At 35.7% G+C, this 18,114-nt stretch overlaps 1 protein-coding gene across 1 annotated transcript in view; it reads right to left on the bottom strand.

Annotated features, from left to right (window-relative positions):
* PHYHIPL (phytanoyl-CoA 2-hydroxylase interacting protein like) overlaps positions 1-18,114 on the bottom strand; it is a 106,788-nt gene that overhangs the window by 31,693 nt on the left and 56,981 nt on the right. The window contains exons 2-3 of the mRNA XM_030335008.1: positions 2,231-2,427; positions 15-189 (exon numbers count right to left, since the gene is read on the bottom strand). Coding sequence (XP_030190868.1) covers positions 15-189; positions 2,231-2,427 — 372 coding nt within the window. The remainder of the gene's footprint in view (positions 1-14; positions 190-2,230; positions 2,428-18,114) is intronic.

The raw sequence follows: 18,114 nt of genomic DNA on the forward strand, positions 1-18,114 counted from the left end.
TTCTGTTCTCTTACCTGCTGTGCAGAATTCTATAATTTCACTCCATTCAGACACAACATAATCACCATCAACCTGTTTTGAGGCAGTCTGCACTGCGACTGTATACTCAGTTCTTGGGCTCAAAAACCAGTGTCCACGGACAGTCATTGGCAAGGGAACAGCTTTTGCCACCAATTTTGTTGGAACATCCTAAGACAAAAAGACAGAAAAATAGGAAAGGGGAATGAAGGAAGGTAGGAAAGAAGGGAGGGAAGAAATCAGTTAATTTAGCAGTATAACTTGAATCAATTATAAACAATTTGGAGGAATTTATTAAATTCCTGGCTGATGACAGAATTTTCATTTTTAAAGATATTTAACAATTATATTCAAATCTCTTATTCTCCAGATGTAAAAAATAAGGCCCAACTTGATCAAGAGACATACCCAAGGTCATACAGCTAATTAATGACATAAATGTACTTAGGTTCCTGTTTTCTTGAGTCTTGTTCTTCTCTGTATACTCCTTATATGTGCACCTTAAAACACAATATTCTAATACTAAATGATAAAACAAAACAAAAACCTCTAAAATTCCAAACATGACAGAAATAAAATTCAATGATTTTGTATTTTAAAATATATTTGTTTAATTTATACTACCAATCAGTTTTACCAGAGTAGCCCATTACTAAATATTTTATATGTGAAGGGAGAGCACATTTTTTTTTTTTTTTTTTTTTTTTTTTTTTTTTTTTTTTTTTTTTTTGGTTTTTTTTTTTTTTTTTTTTTTTTTTTTTTTTTATGTTTTTTTTTTTTTTTTATATGAAGTTTATTGACAAATTGGTTTCCATACAACACCCAGTGGGAGAGCACATTTTAAAAACAGCTATTTTAAGATAAATTAATCCATTTTATATACAAAAGAGGTGATATCTGTTTCAGCTATATTCAAGTATGGAGCTTATGTGTCATAGAAATGTTTAGATATTTCCAAACAATGATTAATAAGTGTAATTAACCTTGCTAGTTGAATATCACTACATTTCCAAGACTGTTTTTCTAAGTATGGAATAAAGAAAAGTGGGTCAAATCTTGACCTAATCATCATTTCACTATTTAGTACTTCAAAGATACTTCAAGGAATATTTCAAAACTACTTCAAGAAGGCAAATGTCAGCAAAGAGAGTATCCATAACCATAAAGCATAATCAAACTCGGAAACATGGTTAGAACAATGACTTATCGATCTTGTTCTCTCACACTTATCTGTACATATAATTCTCATTTATCATCAGTGTATATAACTGCATTTGGTAGAAGGCATAATTTCCAGACAAGATAAGACAGCTCTTCCAAAGATTTGCTGAGTTAAAACTTAGTATCAATATTTAAAAAAAAAGACCAGTTTTCTCAGTAAAAATACTGAAACATAAGACTACTTAAACCAGATAAATAGTTTGTCCCTATACTACCTCTGATGTCTATGTAGGGAGACATGTTCAGAATAGATATTGTGGTAAGTAGACTGTTATAAGAATAAATATCAGAAAAGGTGTTACATGTCTAGACATTTAATGGTTGATTGTATTTTCAAACCATAAAATAGAATAAATAAAGCAATTTTCAGCCCTAAAGTATTTTACAATACCCTAAAGTTATAAGCTACATAAAATTCCTCTTTTGGAAGGTTATATAGGGAAAATGTGTGCTTCAATGAAGACTATGCATTGCTTATAGTGTACTCTTCTGGCTATCTTCTTCTGATTCTGTGGAAGCTATTTTATAACACTGTAATTTGTAGATATTCTTGTCTAAATACATGCAAACGAATTTGTCCAATTCTCTCTTCGGGCCTTACTCCGTCATAACCCCAAACTAGTTTTGCCTCTACTTATACATTTATTTCAGTATTCTGATCCATAACTGTGTACATTCTTTGGATTATCCTTTGAAACACCTCAGCAGTTAATTAGTAAGTTAAATCTTTAACACATGTTCATTTTTATGTCTATATGAGAGTCATGATTTTACCTTTTCTGGGAAAAACTGTATTTTAATAGTATACTTGACATTTCATTTTCCTAAAAAAATCTCTTAGAATAGAATTTTAAACTGACATGTAATTTTTATTCTTCCAATGTCAAACACATCATATAAGTAATTAATAGAACTTATTCCTTTTAAAATGTCCTCATATTTATAAAGTTTTTAAGATGCAAATGAATATAAGTGTGTGTTAAGATTTTACCTTGTGTTTAAATTTATTGGAGTTCTTGTTCTCTTTCTTATTGAGGTCAATGAAATAGTGTGTAATACGGTCCTTTGACTTTGAATCCATTTCCCATGAAATCTTGAATGAGTCACATGTAATGTTGCTTATTTTGATGTTATGTGGTACTGGAAGTTCTTCCATTTCTGCTATGCCACTGTCTTGTGATTTGTTCCCTGCAAGAAAACAAGGCACAGGTAGTTTCCAACTAATGTATTTTTCCAGAAAAAGCCATCAGTTGTGTATACAGTTCTGAACTCAATTATCTAACTACTAAATCCGAGATTTCATTTTCTTCATGAAATAATGTTGAGTGCTAATCATAGCTAATGTCATTTACAAATCATTTTAAACCAATGAAAAAAGCAGAACTGAATTAGAAGAAACTGAATGTGGACCTCTACATTTTCAATTTACTTTTCCAATTTCTGTTTTCATAGAATGTAAACAAAACATTGATAATCCATCTGTCTAATCTATGAAAGATGAGTCTACCTTGAGATTCCATCTGAAAAGCCCAAGAGATCATTTTTCCTACATGACCAATTAATTCTGCTCTAAAGTAATGTCAGGTGTTTTAAACTAGATGATGCCAAAAATGTTGCTAATGAAAGAATCCAGTCAAATAAAAAAATATTCTTTAAAAAATATATGAGGTGTCAGTGATAGTCTATAAACATTTTTCTTCCTTTTTCCTTTAGTTTTGGAAATTTATGTATAGAAACAGGATGTGATGTCATGGTTATACTACATATACAGATAATATTGAAGACCATTCTCTTACAAGTTATTATGTCAAGGATATTCTAGGAATCTTTTTACCAGTTGTGCCTTGATAAATTTAATTTTGAGTATTAAGACAATAAATAAGGCTAAAAGAGAAAAAAACTGCCAAGTTGATTGACATCATTAAAATCTTGAAGAACTTGATCTAACATGTGGTTACTTTAAAGACAGCTTCCTGCATTTCCAGTAAGATGAACTGACAAACTAAAAAAGAAACTTTAGCTAACAGTATAAAGTAAAATATGACGGAGGATAGGTCAAAAAGAGAAAAACTATGAATTTGCCAAGTTTGTTTCATAGTGAAAGACATACTGGATCAAATTTTACTCCACTTCTTCCTATGTTCCTTTCCCCCAAGCCAACATAAAATTCAATGCCCCAGAGGAGAAAAAATAAGTGTAATTGTTATTCACATGATAAAAAGTGGTAGATCACAAATCAGCTACATAATTTGTTCTTTAATGGAATAAAATAGCATCTCTTGATGAACAAAAATTAAAAACAACAAAAATGAATGTGGAAAAAAAGTGGAAGGCAGTAACTTCCACTTGCAGATTAGATTGTATTCTCCTGCCCTCATATTCCCATCTCAATTGTGAATATACAACTGTTGACACTTCCCAGTTTTATTAAATCTTTCACCCATGTTGTCTCATATCAAGCTGTGTTGTGATCAGGGGAACCTGATGGCAACTGAAAACTAATCCCAAAATAACTTAAATTCTTGGGGCACCTCGTGGCTCAGCTGGTTGAGCATCCAACTCTTGATTTCGGTTTAGGTCATGATCCCAGGATTGTGGGATCAAACCTTGTGTTGGGCTCCACACTGAGCATGGAGTCAGCTTAAGATTCTCTCTCCTTCTCTCTCTGTCCCTCTCCTCTGCTTGCATGTTCTCTCTCTAATAAAAAAAATAATAACTTACATTCTTTATTGTCATTTCTTGAACAATACTTTTAAAAATCCTTCTTTCTGGGGCACCTGAGTAGCTTATTTGGTTAAGCATCCAACTCTTGGGTTCGGCTCAGATATAATCTTGCGGTTCATGGGATCAAGCCTGCATTGGGCTCCAGAGTGACAGCATGGAGCCTGCCTGGGATTCTCTCTCTCCCTCTTCTCTGACCCTCCCCCACTTATGTGTATGCACTCTCTCTCAAAATAAAGAAATAGCTCTATACAACACACACACACACACACACACACACACACATACATATATCCCTCTTTCTTCTATTACCTTCCCCTCACACCCAGTTTCCCCAGATTCCCTCTCTATAAAAACTGCCACAGAAATTACTCTCTCACCCTTTTCTTTCCTTCCCATCTGGACTAACAGAATCCCCAAATTGCTTGGGACTTAAATGAGCCTTTTAGAAGCAAGGGAAGGAAAGAAAACTAAGTAGAATCCTTTAATGGACTGTGGAAAAGGAAGGCAATAATACTCAACCATTAGTAATTTTTGTTCTATTTAGAAACGCTCAAAGTTTTTACCTATTATTCTGATTGCAAATTATCTTTAAATATAAGTAACACTACTGAAAAACTTTCTGGACGCTAATGGTAGAAGTTTCTGTAGACTCATTTACATTATGATTCTGTATAATTTCATAACAAACTGAGTGGAAAAGTGTTATTTAAGATCATACAGAGGAAAAGAAAGCTATTTTACATTTGATCCAATTTAATGAAATGCAATTTCAACATATAAACACTAAGATTACAAAATTTTCCATTTAAAATTCCACTATTGTTGCAGAATTTCAACAAGTGAAGACAGTAGTGAAAAGTTGAGGACATAGCATTCTAAATGGAGGTAGTGGAAAAAGCATTAAGAAACAATTCGTCTTCATTTTAGTTAATTCAGCACATGGTATATGAAAAAAATAGTTGAGAATGCTAAAAAAGGAGACTAGAGAGATGTGTCAAGAAAGTTGAGAAATTATCTAAGAGAAAAAAAAACTTATGATTCATTTAGATGGAGTTCAACATGTTTAATACTGAAGACATTTACTATAATTTATTGCCAGACTCTCATAATTAGTTCAAATGTGCCCTTCAAACATACCAAGAAGGCAATTTTTAAATATCCATGAGTGTCCAGCATAATTCTACATTTTTAAGAAGATGGCTGAGAAGTACACACAGGCTCTGTATTAAATGGACCTTGAAAAGATCTAGACTCACTAAAACATTTTAAGTGTACAAAAGAATAATAAGCCTACTTCACATCTACCTGTAATAGCACATACTTCAATCTATGAATAAACTGCGCTGTTACAGCATTATGAACTTCTATATATCAATAAAATACTGTCAATATATTCTATATATTATCCAATCTATAAGAAATGGAAATCCTTGAAATTTGCTTTTTTCCTCCTTTCCTCTCAAGAATTAGAAAAGCTGTTCTAAACAAACATTATTCATTACAATTCTTATTCCTTAATTTTAGGGCCATGTTACAAAACAGAAATCATGAAACATAATCTATTTGTCTCATTTATAACATATGTGTATGCATTCATCTGTGTGAAAATACAATACACACATACAGTGATATATTTTTTCTTTTAATAGCCTTATACAGAGATTTAAATTACTTTAGCTATCAAAATCCTTCATTAACCATCTTAGAATCTGAGATGTTTTCTTTGTATTTATCTTTTTGAAAGATACAGTAGAGAAAAAAGTTATTTGGTAATCAGGATTGCCTTATGAAGTGTATGACTCAATTTGATAAAGTAGCTTTATCTTGAATAAAGATGAAAAGTATACCTACTTAATAACCTAGATGTACTCTTGTAACAACTGGAATAGACCATCTTTCTCTTTATTGAGGGCCTCTATATTTTTAGCATATTTCTTGTACCATTGCCCCTTTGCCCCACCAGTTTTGCTATGAAAATAACGAGTGACTTTTCTTCTTCATAATAGAGTGGTACAATAGAAGCTAATCTAAAATCTTAGTTACAGTAGTTAAAAGGGAATCAATGACTCAGCTTGAATAAAGTAAGAAAATGTTTTTGTTTTTTTTTTTTTTAAGTAATAAAGTAGTTGGTTGCCTGGGTGGCTCAGTTGGTTGAGCTGAGGTCTCAGGTTATGATCTTGCAGTCCATGAGTTCAAGCCCTGTGTCAGGCTCTGTGCTGACAGCTCTAAGCCTGGAGCCTATTTCAGATTCTGTGTGTCTCCCTCTCTCTCTGCCCCTCTCCCTGCTTGTGCTCTGTCTCTGTCTCAAAAATAAACAAATGTTAAAATTTTTTTTTTAAGTAATAAAGTAGTTAGTTTTAATAATAAGCCCTTAGCTATCTTTCTAAGAAAGAAATTGCAGGTATTAGGTTACTTCCCTTAAAAATAGCAACCATGAGGCAATTTTCTCGTATCTTTTTTCTTTCCTAAAATTTAGTGATAAAAAAATCTTTTACTACAGTACATATCAGCATATTTATTTTATACTTAAAGTTTTATGTTTATATATTTAAATTAATATATATTTTAATAACTTTCATTACAAACTCAGAGATATAGTCTGTTATATACTTTTCCTCTTCATAAAAACAACTTTAAAATTCTGCAATACTTTTAAAGTCATGAAAGAAAAACTAATTAAGACAGTAATAAATAGTAACCACAACAAAACATTAAACTGTTATATGCTTTACTTAATATTTAGGAAAAAACACAAAGAAGAAAATAAAAATCACTTGCAATCTCTATACTATTAACATATTGTGCTTAATGTTTTGTAACCTGTTTTTCATCTAATAGATTGTGAACATTTTCACATGACTACACATAATTCTAAACTTGGTGTATTTTATTCTACTAATCAGTCATTTTGATACTAGACATGTAGATTGTTTCCAGTGTTTTCCTGCAATAACACTTCAGTCAACTCTATTCTATATGTATTTTTGTATATATCTATGATTATTTATCTCTGGATAAATCCCTAGATACGCAAATATTGAATCACATTTGTTTTCATCAATGTATATTCCCAACTACTCTATGTGTCCTTTTTTACACCCTTATCAATTCCATTTATTGCTATTTAAAACATCCATGTGTTTCTATGGGCAAAAGTTAAACTTTATTTTAACTTAAAAAAGTAAAAAAATGGGGCGCCTGGGTGGCTCAGTTGGTTAAGCGGCTGACTTCGGCTCAGGTCATGATCTCACAGTCCGTGAGTTCGAGACCCGCGTCGGGCTCTGTGCTGACAGCTCAGAGCCTGGAGCCTGTTTCAGATTCTGTGTCTCCCTCTCTCTGACCCTCCCCCGTTCATGCTCTGTCTCTCTCTGTCTCAAAAATAAATAAACGTTAAAAAACAAATTTAAAAAAAAAGTAAAAAAAAAAGAGCCTTGACCTAAATCTCACACCATATACAAAAATTAGCTCAAAGTTGATTTAAAAAATAATGTAAAACATAAAAACCATAAAACTCTTAGGAAAAAAAAGAAAGTCTTTGGGATCTAGCTTAAGTGAAGAGATCTTGGACTTCAGCCAAAGCACAATCCATAAAAGGAAAAATATTCAGATCGTCTCATTCTTACTTTTTGGTCTACTTGAAGTATCTTTCTACCATTGTGTTTCAGCTTATTTCCCTTTCAGTGTCTAAAACATTTTGCTTTCTATATCTTGATGCTACAGCATATATGTGTATTACATTGTATAAAAATATAAATATACTTATTTTAAATATCAAAACTTACACATACACTTGCAGACTGTATATGGCACTATTTGCAGTCAAGAGAAATGTAAACAAACAAAGATGCAGTATTAAATCATAACTCCATAAAATTAACTGTAGTACATACTGAACTACTGTAATTTCATAGCCACCTCCTATTGCTATTGTGGTGAGCTCAAGTGTTGCAAGTATATGCTTAAAACACGGTATGATGCTAATCATCTCCACATGAGCAGTTTGTCCCTCCACTAAACTGCATATTGCAATAAAAAGTGATCTCTTGCAGTTCTCATGTAGTTTTTGTGTTTACTGCAGTACTGTAAACCTTGAATAACACTATGAGACCCATATGAAGTGCCATTAGTGATGTTGGCAGTGCTCCCAAGAAGCAGACACATTTCATGACATACAAGAAAAAGTTGAATTGCTTGATATGTACTGAAGATTGTGATCTTCAGCTGTGGTTGCCCACCATTCTAAGATAAACGAATCCCATGTAAGAAAGAACCACTGTAAAAAAAAAAAAAAGAAAAAGAAAAAGAAAAAAAGAAAAACAAAATGAAAATCGTGAGGGTTTCACTGCAGCTGTGCTAGCAGGCATGAAAACCTTATACTTTTTGTGAAATATATTTTTATCTCATTGAAAATGAAGCTTTTATGTGGGTGCAGGATGGCTATAAGAAAGGCATATCTATAGAATCTAATATGGTTCCATAAAAAGCTATATGACAACTTAAAGCAAAAGGAAGGTGACAGATCTAAAGCTAGAGCACTTAATGCCAGCCAAGGATGGTTTGATAATTTTAGAAAGAAGTTTAGCTTAAAAAATGTCAAGGTTAACAGGAGAGGCAGCTTCTGCTAACCATGTGGCAGTAGATGAGTTCCCAGATACCATTACAAAAATCATTGAGGTAAAAAGATATATGCCTGAACAAGTATTTAATGCAGATGAAAGTGCCCTATTCTGCAGGGGTGGGGGGAGAAATGCCACATAGGACATTATTAGCAAGTGAGAGAAGTGAGCAGGAGGAAATTGGTTAACAAATGCAGTTGGGCTTACGATCAGGACTGCCTGATCTATAAAGCTGCTAACTGCCAAGCCTTGAAAGGAAAAGATAAATACCAGCTGTCAGTCTTTTGGTTGCACAAGATGGCCTAAACAATGAGAGCCCTTTCTTTGGATTGGTTCTATTGATGCCTTGTCCCTAAATTCAGGAAGTACCATGCCAGTAAGGGACTACTTTTCAAAGTTCTTTTGATATTGGACAATGCTGCTGGCCACCCTGAACCCTATGAATTCAATACCAAAGGCATCAAAGTAGTCTACTCACATCCAAACACAATGCCTCTAATTTAGCCTCTAGATAAGGGTGTCATGAGGACATTTAAAAGGCTAATTACACACAGTACTGTATGGAAAAGATTATCAACACTATGGAAGAGAGCACTGATAGAAAGAAAATCATGCAAGTCTGGAAGGATTACACATTTGAAATTACTATCATTGTTAGTAGAAAAAGCTGTGAAAGCCATCAAACCCCAAACAATAAATATCTGCTGCAGAAAACTGTTTCACCAATCATGAAATCATGAAAGAGATTTTGGATATGGCAAGAAAGTTGGGGGATGAAGACACAGATCTTGGAGAAATTCAAGAGCTAATAAACACCATACCAGAGGAAATTACAGAAGACAACTTGATAGAGATGAGAACTTACGGACCAGTGCCAGCAATGAGAAAAAGATGTAGAAAAATCAGTACCAGAAAACAAACTGAAATCAGACAATCTGACAGAAGGGCTCTGAGTATTCAGGACTTCTTTTCCTCTTTTATGACAATGGACCTTTCTATGATATGGGCACTGAAACGAAAGCAATTGGTGAAAGAAGGATTGGCAACATATAGAAATATTTTTAGAAACACGGAAAAGCAAAAAGTCAGATAGAAATTACAATGTATCTCCATGAAATTACACCAGATGTGCCTCCCTCTCCTGCTTCCCTTTCTACCTCCTAAACCTCTGCCACTCCTAAGACAGCAAGACCAATCCCTTCTCTTCCTCCTCTTCCTCAGCCTACTCAGCATGAAGACAAAAACGAAGACCTTTATGGTGATTCCCTTCTACTTAATGAATAGTGAATAATCATCCCACTGGACAGTTGATAAATTCATCTGTTGTGTTTGTTTATAAGCGTTCTTATGCTAAAATCTAATAACTTTATTGCAAGAATTGTATGAGATGTTCTGTATCATCTTCATCACTGCCTAAGCATTCATCATGTAGAGGATTGTGTGCAAGACTTGTCTGGAAGTGGATAGCCTATCCTTACATGGGCATAAGGTGAGTGATATTTAATATGAAATTAGTAATGTGTTGTCTTTCTTACTGTTTTATATCTTTGCTTTTAAAGAATTACATTACCATACAACATGCCCCTGTCTCTTATGATAGGAGATAATGAGCATTAGCCTATAGTCATAGATAAGTTTTTTTAATGTAACAGTGTTCCCAATATTGTATTATGAATATAACTATAATACTGTATGTTTATAACAATTCATTCATCATTGTATAGGCTAAGCTGCCATGAGGCAATTGTATTGATCATACTAGGCAAACATAAAAGTAATCATATTACTGCTTGTTCATTACCAATGCATGAATTGTTATACCTGTAAATAAATATGAATTTCTTTTTCACATTGTCCTTTCATGTTTGATGTCTAGTGTTAGTAATACGTATAACATCTACAGTGTTTTGTATCATATAAGACAATATTGATGTAGGTACTGACAGACAATTCGTCTTATAAACAGACAACATAAACATACAGTACAATAATTTAAATGTATTTTCCCTAACTTATGAATTTCTTAACATTTTCTGCTAGCATACTTTATTGTAAGAATATATTATTTAATACATATAAAATAGAAAATATGTGTTAATCAACTGTTTATGTTATTGGTAATGCTTCCGGTCAATAGTAGGTATTTATTTGTTAATTTTTGGGGGACTCAGAAGTTACAATGTGGATTTTTGACTGCACAGGAGGCCTATGCCCCTAACCCTGCATTGGTCAAGAGTCAACTGTATATAATAGTTATATCTTCATTGGTGATTATATCCTTTTTCAATTAAAAATGGCTACCTCGAGAGAGTGTTGAAGATGGCGGCATAGGAGGACGCTGGGCTCACCGCGTCCTGCTGATCACTTAGATTCCACCTACACCTGCCTAACTAACCCAGAAAACCGCCAGAAGACTAGCAGAACAGAGTCTTCAGAGCCAAGTGCAGACGAGAGGCCCACAGAAGAGGGTAGGAAGGGCAGCAAGGCGGTGCACCCTACACAGACTGGTGGGAGGGAGCCCGGGGCAGAGGGGCGGCCTGCCAGCCAAGAAGAGACCCTGAGTCTGGCTTGCAAAAGCAGAGGGACCAGACGGACTGTGTTCGGACAGCCAGCAAGCGGGACTTAACATCTGGAAGGTTGTATGTTAACAGCTCTGCTCAGAGAGCGGGAAAGCTGGAGGACAACGGGAGGGAGAGTTGCTGAGCCCTGGGATGACAGAGCTCAGTTTGGCGGGGAACAAAGGAGCTCGCCAGCACCATCTCCCTCGCCCATTCCCCAGCCAAAATCCCAAAGGGAACCAGTTCCTGCCAGGGAACTTGCTTGCACCACGCAAACACCCAACACTGTGCTTCTGGAGAGCCACACCTCTGGTGGCGGGTATGACTCCCTCCCACTGCCTCAGGGCCCCTCCCGAAGTGGATCACCTGAGGAGAAGCAAGCTGAGCCTGCCCCTCAGGCCTCCGTGCACCTTGCCCATCCACCCCAGCTAATACGCCAGATCCCCAGCACCACAAGCCTGGCAGTGTGCAAGTACCCCAGACGGGCCAGGCCACCCCACAATGAATCCCGCCCCTAGGAGAGGGAAAGAGAAGGCACACACCAGTCTGACTGTGGCCCCAGCGAGGGCTGGGATCAGACATCAGGTCTGACTGTGGCCCCACCCACCAACGGGAGTTATTCAAGACAGAACAGGGGAAGTGCCCTGCAGTTCCACACCACTCCAGGGACTATCCAAAATGACCAAAGGGAAGAATACCCCTCAAAAGAATCTCCAGGAAATAACAACAGCTAACGAACTGATCAAAAAGGATTTAAACAATATAAACAGAAAGTGAGTTTAGAATAATAGTCATAAAATTAATCGCTGGGCTTGAAAACAGTATAGAGGACAGCAGAGAATCTCTTGCTACAGAGATCAAGGGACTAAGGAATAGTCAGGAGGAGCTAAAAAATGCGATACACGAGTTGCAAAATAAAATGGAAACGACCACGGCTCGGATTGAAGAGGCAGAGGAGAGAATAGGTGAACTAGAAGATAAAATTATGGAAAAAGAGGAAGCTGAGAAAAAGAGATAAAAAAATCCAGGAGTATGAGGGGAAAATTAGAGAACTAAGTGATGCACTAAAGAGAAATAATCTACGCATAATTGGTATTCCAGAGGAGGAAGTAGAGAGAGAGAAAGGTGCTGAAGGTGTACTTGAAGAAATCATAGCTGAGAACTTCCCTGATCTGGGGAAGGAAAAAGGCATTGAAATTCAAGAGGCACAGAGAACTCCCTTCAGACGTAATTTGAATCGATCTTCTACACGACATATCATAGTGAAACTGGCAAAATACAAGGATAAAGAGAAAATTCTGAAAGCAGCAAGGGATAAACGTGCTCTAACATATAAAGGGAGACCTATAAGACTCGTGACTGATCTCTCTACTGAAACTTGGCAGGCCAGAAAGAATTGGCACGAGATCTTCAGTGTGCTAAACAGAAAAAATATGCAGCCGAGAATCCTTTATCCAGCAAGTCTGTCATTTAGAATAGAAGGAGAGATAAAGGTCTTCCCAAACAAACAAAAACTGAAGGAATTTGTCACCACTAAACCAGCCCTACAAGAGATCCTAAGGGGAATCCTGTGAGACAAAGTACCAGAGACATCTCTACAAACATAAAACATACAGACATCACAATGACTCTAAACCCGTATCTTTCTATAATAACACAGAATGTAAATGGACTAAATGCGCCACCAAAAGACATAGGGTATCAGAATGGATAAAAAAACAAGACCCATCTATTTGCTGTCTACAAGAGACTCATTTTAGACCTGAGGACACCTTCAGATTGAGAGTGAGGGGATGGAGAACTATTTATCATGCCACTGGAAGTCAAAAGAAAGCTGGAGTAGCCATACTTATATCAGACAAACTAGACTTTAAATTAAAGGCTGTAACAAGAGATGAAGAAGGGCATTATATAATAATTACAGGGTCTATCCATCAGGAAGTGCTAACAATTATAAATGTCTATGTGCCGAATATGGGAGCCCCCAAATATATAAAACAATTACACACAAACATAAGCAACCTTATGGATAAGAATGTGGTAATTGCAGGGGACTTTAACACCCCACTTACAGAAATGGATAGATCATCTAGACACACGGTCAATAAAGAAACAAGGGCCCTGAATGATACATTGGATCACATGGACTTGACAGATATATTTAGAACTCTGAATCCCAAAGCAACACAATATACTTTCTTCTGGAGTGCACATAGAACATTCTCCAAGATAGATCACATACTGGGTCACAAAACAGCCCTTCATAAGTATACAGGAATTGAAATCATACCATGCACACTTTCAGACCACAATGCTATGAAGCTTGAAATCAACCACAGGAAAAAGTCTGGAAAACCTCCAAAAGCATGGAGGTTAAAGAACTCCTTACTAAAGAATGAGTGGGTCAACCAGGCAATTAGAGAAGAAATTAACAAATATATGGAAACAAACGAAAATGAAAATATAACAATCCAAATGCTCTGGGATGCAGCAAAGGCAGTCCTGAGAGGAAAATACATTGCAATCCAGGCCTATCTCAAGAAACAAGAAAAATCCCCAATACAAAATCTAACAGCACACCTAAAGGAAATAAGCAAAGACAGCTTAAACCCAGCAGAAGAAGAGAAATAATAAAGATCAGAGCAGAAATAAACAATATAGAATCTAAAAAAATCTGTAGAGCAGATCAACGAAACCCAGAGTTGGTTTTTTGAAAAAATAAACAAAATTGAAAAGGGAGATGACCCAAATAGATAAAATCATGAAAGAATATGAAATTATTACAACCATTCCCTCAGAGATACAAGCAATTAACAGGGAATACTATGAAAAATTGTATGCCAACAAACTGGACAACCTGGAAGAAATGGACAAATTCCTAAGCACCCACACACTTCCAAACCTCAAACAGGAAGAAACAGAGAGCTTGAACAGACCCATAACCAGCGAAGAAATTGAATCAGTTATCAAAAATCTCCCAACAAATAAGAGTCTAGGACCAGATCACTTCCCAGGGGAGTTCTACCAGACGTTTAAAGCAGAAATAATACCTATCCTTCTCAAGCTATTCCAAGAAATAGAAAGGGAAGGAAAACTTCCAGACTCATTCTATGAAGCCAGTATTACTTTGATTCCTAAACCAGACAGAGACTCAGTAAAAAAAGAGAACTACAGGCAAATATCCCTGATGAATATGGATGCAAAAATTCTCAATAAGATACTAGTAAATCGAATTCAACAGCATATAAAAAGAATTATTCACCATGATCAAATGGGCTTCCCTCCTGGGATGCAGGGCTGGTTCAACATTTGCAAATCAATCAACATGATACATAACATTAATAAAAGAAAAGATAAGAACCATATGATCCTGTCAATTGATGCAGAAAAGGCATTTGACAAAATTCAGCAACGTTTCTTAATAAAAACCCTCGAGAAAGTCAGGATAGAAGGAACATACTTAAACATCATAAAAGCCATTTATGAAAAGCCCACAGCTAACATCGTCCTCAATTGGGAAAAACTGAGAACTTTCCCCCTGAGATCAGGAACACGACAGGGATGCCCACTCTCACTGCTGTTGTTTAACATACTGTTGGAAGTGCTAGCATCAGCAATCAGACAACAAAAGGAAATCAAAGGCATCAAAATTGGCAAAGATGAAGTCAAGCTTTCACTTTTTGCAGATGACATGATATTATACATGGAAAATCCAACAGACTCCACCAAAAGTCTGCTAGAACTGATACATGAATTCAGCAAAGTTGCAGGATACAAAATCAATGTACAGAAATCAGTTGCATTCTTATACACTAACAATGAAGCAACAGAAAGACAAATAAAGAAACTGATCCCATTCACAATTGCACCAAGAAGCATAAAATACCTAGGAATAAATCTAACCAAAGATGTAAAAGATCTGTATGCTGAAAACTATAGAAAGCTCATGAAGGGAATTGAAGAAGATATAAAGAAATGGAAAAACATTCTGTGCTCATGGATTGGAAGAATAAATATTGTCAAAATGTCAATACTACCCAAAGCTATCTACACATCCAATGCAATCCCAATCAAAATTGCACCAGCATTCTTCTCAAAACTAGAACAAGCAATCCTAAAATTCATTTGGAACCACAAAAGGCCCCAAATAGCCAAGGTAATTTTGAAGAAGACCAAAGCAGGAGGCATCACAATCCCAGACTTTAGCCTCTACTACAAAGCTGTAATCATCAAAACAGCATGGTCTTGGCACAAAAACAGACACATAGACCAATGGAATAGAATAGAAACCCCAGAACTAGACCCACAAACGTATGGCCAACTCATCTTTGACAAAGCAGGAAAGAACACCCAATAGAAAAAAGACAGTCTCTTTAACAAATGGTGCTGGGAGAACTGGACAGCAACATGCAGAAGGTTGAAACTAGACCACTTTCTCACACCATTCACAAAAGTAAACTCAAAATGGATAAAGGACCTGAATGTGAGACAGGAAACCATCAAAACCCTAGAGGAGAAAGCAGGAAAAGCCCTCTCTGACCTCAGTCGTAGCAATTTCTTATTTGACACATCCCCAAAGGCAAGGAATTAAAAGCAAAAATGAACTACTGAGACCTTGTGAAGATAAAAAGCTTCTGCACAGCAAAGGAAACAACCAACAAAACTAAAAGGCAACGAACAGAATGGGAAAAGATATTTGCAAATGACATATCGGACAAAGGGCTAGTATCCAAAATCTATAAAGAGCTCACCAAACTCCACACCCGAAAAACAAATAACCCAGTGAAGAAATGGGCAGAAAACATGAATAGACACTTTTCTAAAGAAGACATCCGGATGGCCAACAGGCACATGAAAAGATGCTCAACGTCGCTCCTCATCAGGGAATTACAAATCAAAACCACACTCAGATATCACCTCATGCCAGTCAGAGTGGCCAAAATGAACAAATCAGGAGACTATAGATGCTGGCGAGGATGTGGAGAAACGGAACCCTCTTGCACTGTTGGTGTGAATGCAAGCTGGTGCAGCCACTCTGGAAAAGTGTGGGGGTTCCTCAAAAAATTAAAAATAGATCTAGCCTATGACCCAGCAATGGCACTGCTAGGAATTTACCCAAGGGATACAGGACTACTGATGCATAGGAGCACTTGTACCCCAATGTTTATAGCAGCATTCTCAACAATAGCCAAATGATGGAAAGAGCCTAAATGTCCATCAACTGATGAATGGATAAAGAAACTGTGGTTTATACACACAATGGAGTACTACATGGCAATGAGAAAGAATGAAATATGGCCCTTTGTAGCAACGTGGATGGAACTGGAGAGTGTGATGCTAAGTGAAATAAGCCATACAGAGAAAGACAGATACCATATGCTTTCACTGTTATGTGGATCCTGAGACACTTAACAGAAACCATGGGGGAGGGGAAGGAAAAAAAAAAAGAAAAAAAAGAGGTTAGAGTGGGAGCGAGAGCCAAAGCATAAGAGACTCTTAGAAACTGAGAACAAACTGAAGGTTGATGGGGGGTGGGAGGGAGGGGAGGGGGGGTGATGGGTATTGAGGAGGGCACCTTTTGGGATGAGCCCTGGGTGTTGTATGGAAACCAATTTGACAATAAATTTCATATATTGAAAAAAAATAAAAAATCAAAAAAAATAAAAATGACTACCTTAATAAATGTAATATATACTTTGAAATAATTTGTAACCTGCTTTATTTCAATTTCCCTGTATGTGGAATATCTTTTTTTTCCTGCACTTTAAAATTATTTGTATATTTATATATACAATTTATATATTTTAAATATATATGTATTACAAATTTATATATTTTATATATATTATATATTATATATATATTCATATATTGATTTTATTTTTTTAAGGTTTATTTTTGAGAGGAAGAATGCAAGCGGGGGACAGGCAGAGAGAGAGAGGAGACACAGAATCTGAGGCAGGCTGCAGGCTCTGAGCTGTCAGCACAGAGCCTGACGCAGGGCTCAAAGTCTGGACTGCGAGATCATAACCTGAGCCCAAGTCAGACGCTTAACCAGCTGAGCCACCCAGCTGCCCCATTCATTAATTTATTTAAAGTAGGCTCTATGCCCCCCCCCAAAAAAAATTAAGTAGGCTCTATGCCCAACATGGGGCTTGAACTCACAACCCCAGTATCAAGAGTCACATGTTCTACTGACTGAGCCAGCCAGGCGCCCCTTATTTTTTGCTTTAAATCATTTTCAATAATTTTGTTTCAGGTATTCTTCAGTATTTTCACTCAATTTGAGAAATTTTGCCTTTTATTAGAAATATTTAACTTACACTTATGTTTCTCCTTGCCTATGAGATCTTATTTTATGTTTTATATATTTTATTCTTCCTTGATTCTATCTTTCACTATATGGACTCTATTTTCCTTGGAATCTCTTTTCTCTAGTAATTTGGAAGTTCCAAAGCCCATTTTTTATTCTACTAGAAGTTTTGTTTCTTCACTATCAAGGGTGAAACAAGTATCTGTTAAAACCTTCCATATGTTAAATGAAGAAACAGAGGTATTTTTACTTTTGAATTTTTGATGGTGTACTCTAGATTTCAGAGCCAACATGTTTAAAATTTTTGCAGGAATGAAATATTTCCTTCAAAATAATGATATGTGCATTCTATGTCATAATCTATTTACAATAATTCTTTGGGTTTTATTATTTCAAATGGTTTCTCTATTCAGTGTCAATCCTTTAAACATGACCTCTCTAATCTTGAGTTATTTAGCTTGACTTTTTTTAGTTGGTTGAAACAGATTTTCTGTGATCCATTTCCAAATCAGGAAAGGATTTTATGAATATTTGTTTTTCTGAAAATGTTTTTGGTATTATCTTTTCATATGAATAACTGAATTAAATATAGAATTTTTGCCTAAAAATTTTGCAGCTGTTGCTCTACTATCCTGTTCTCTGGCATTAAAAGTTGCTGAGAAGT

Source organism: Lynx canadensis, chromosome D2, assembly GCF_007474595.2.
Source record: "Lynx canadensis isolate LIC74 chromosome D2, mLynCan4.pri.v2, whole genome shotgun sequence".
Taxonomy (NCBI): Eukaryota; Metazoa; Chordata; class Mammalia; order Carnivora; family Felidae; genus Lynx; species Lynx canadensis.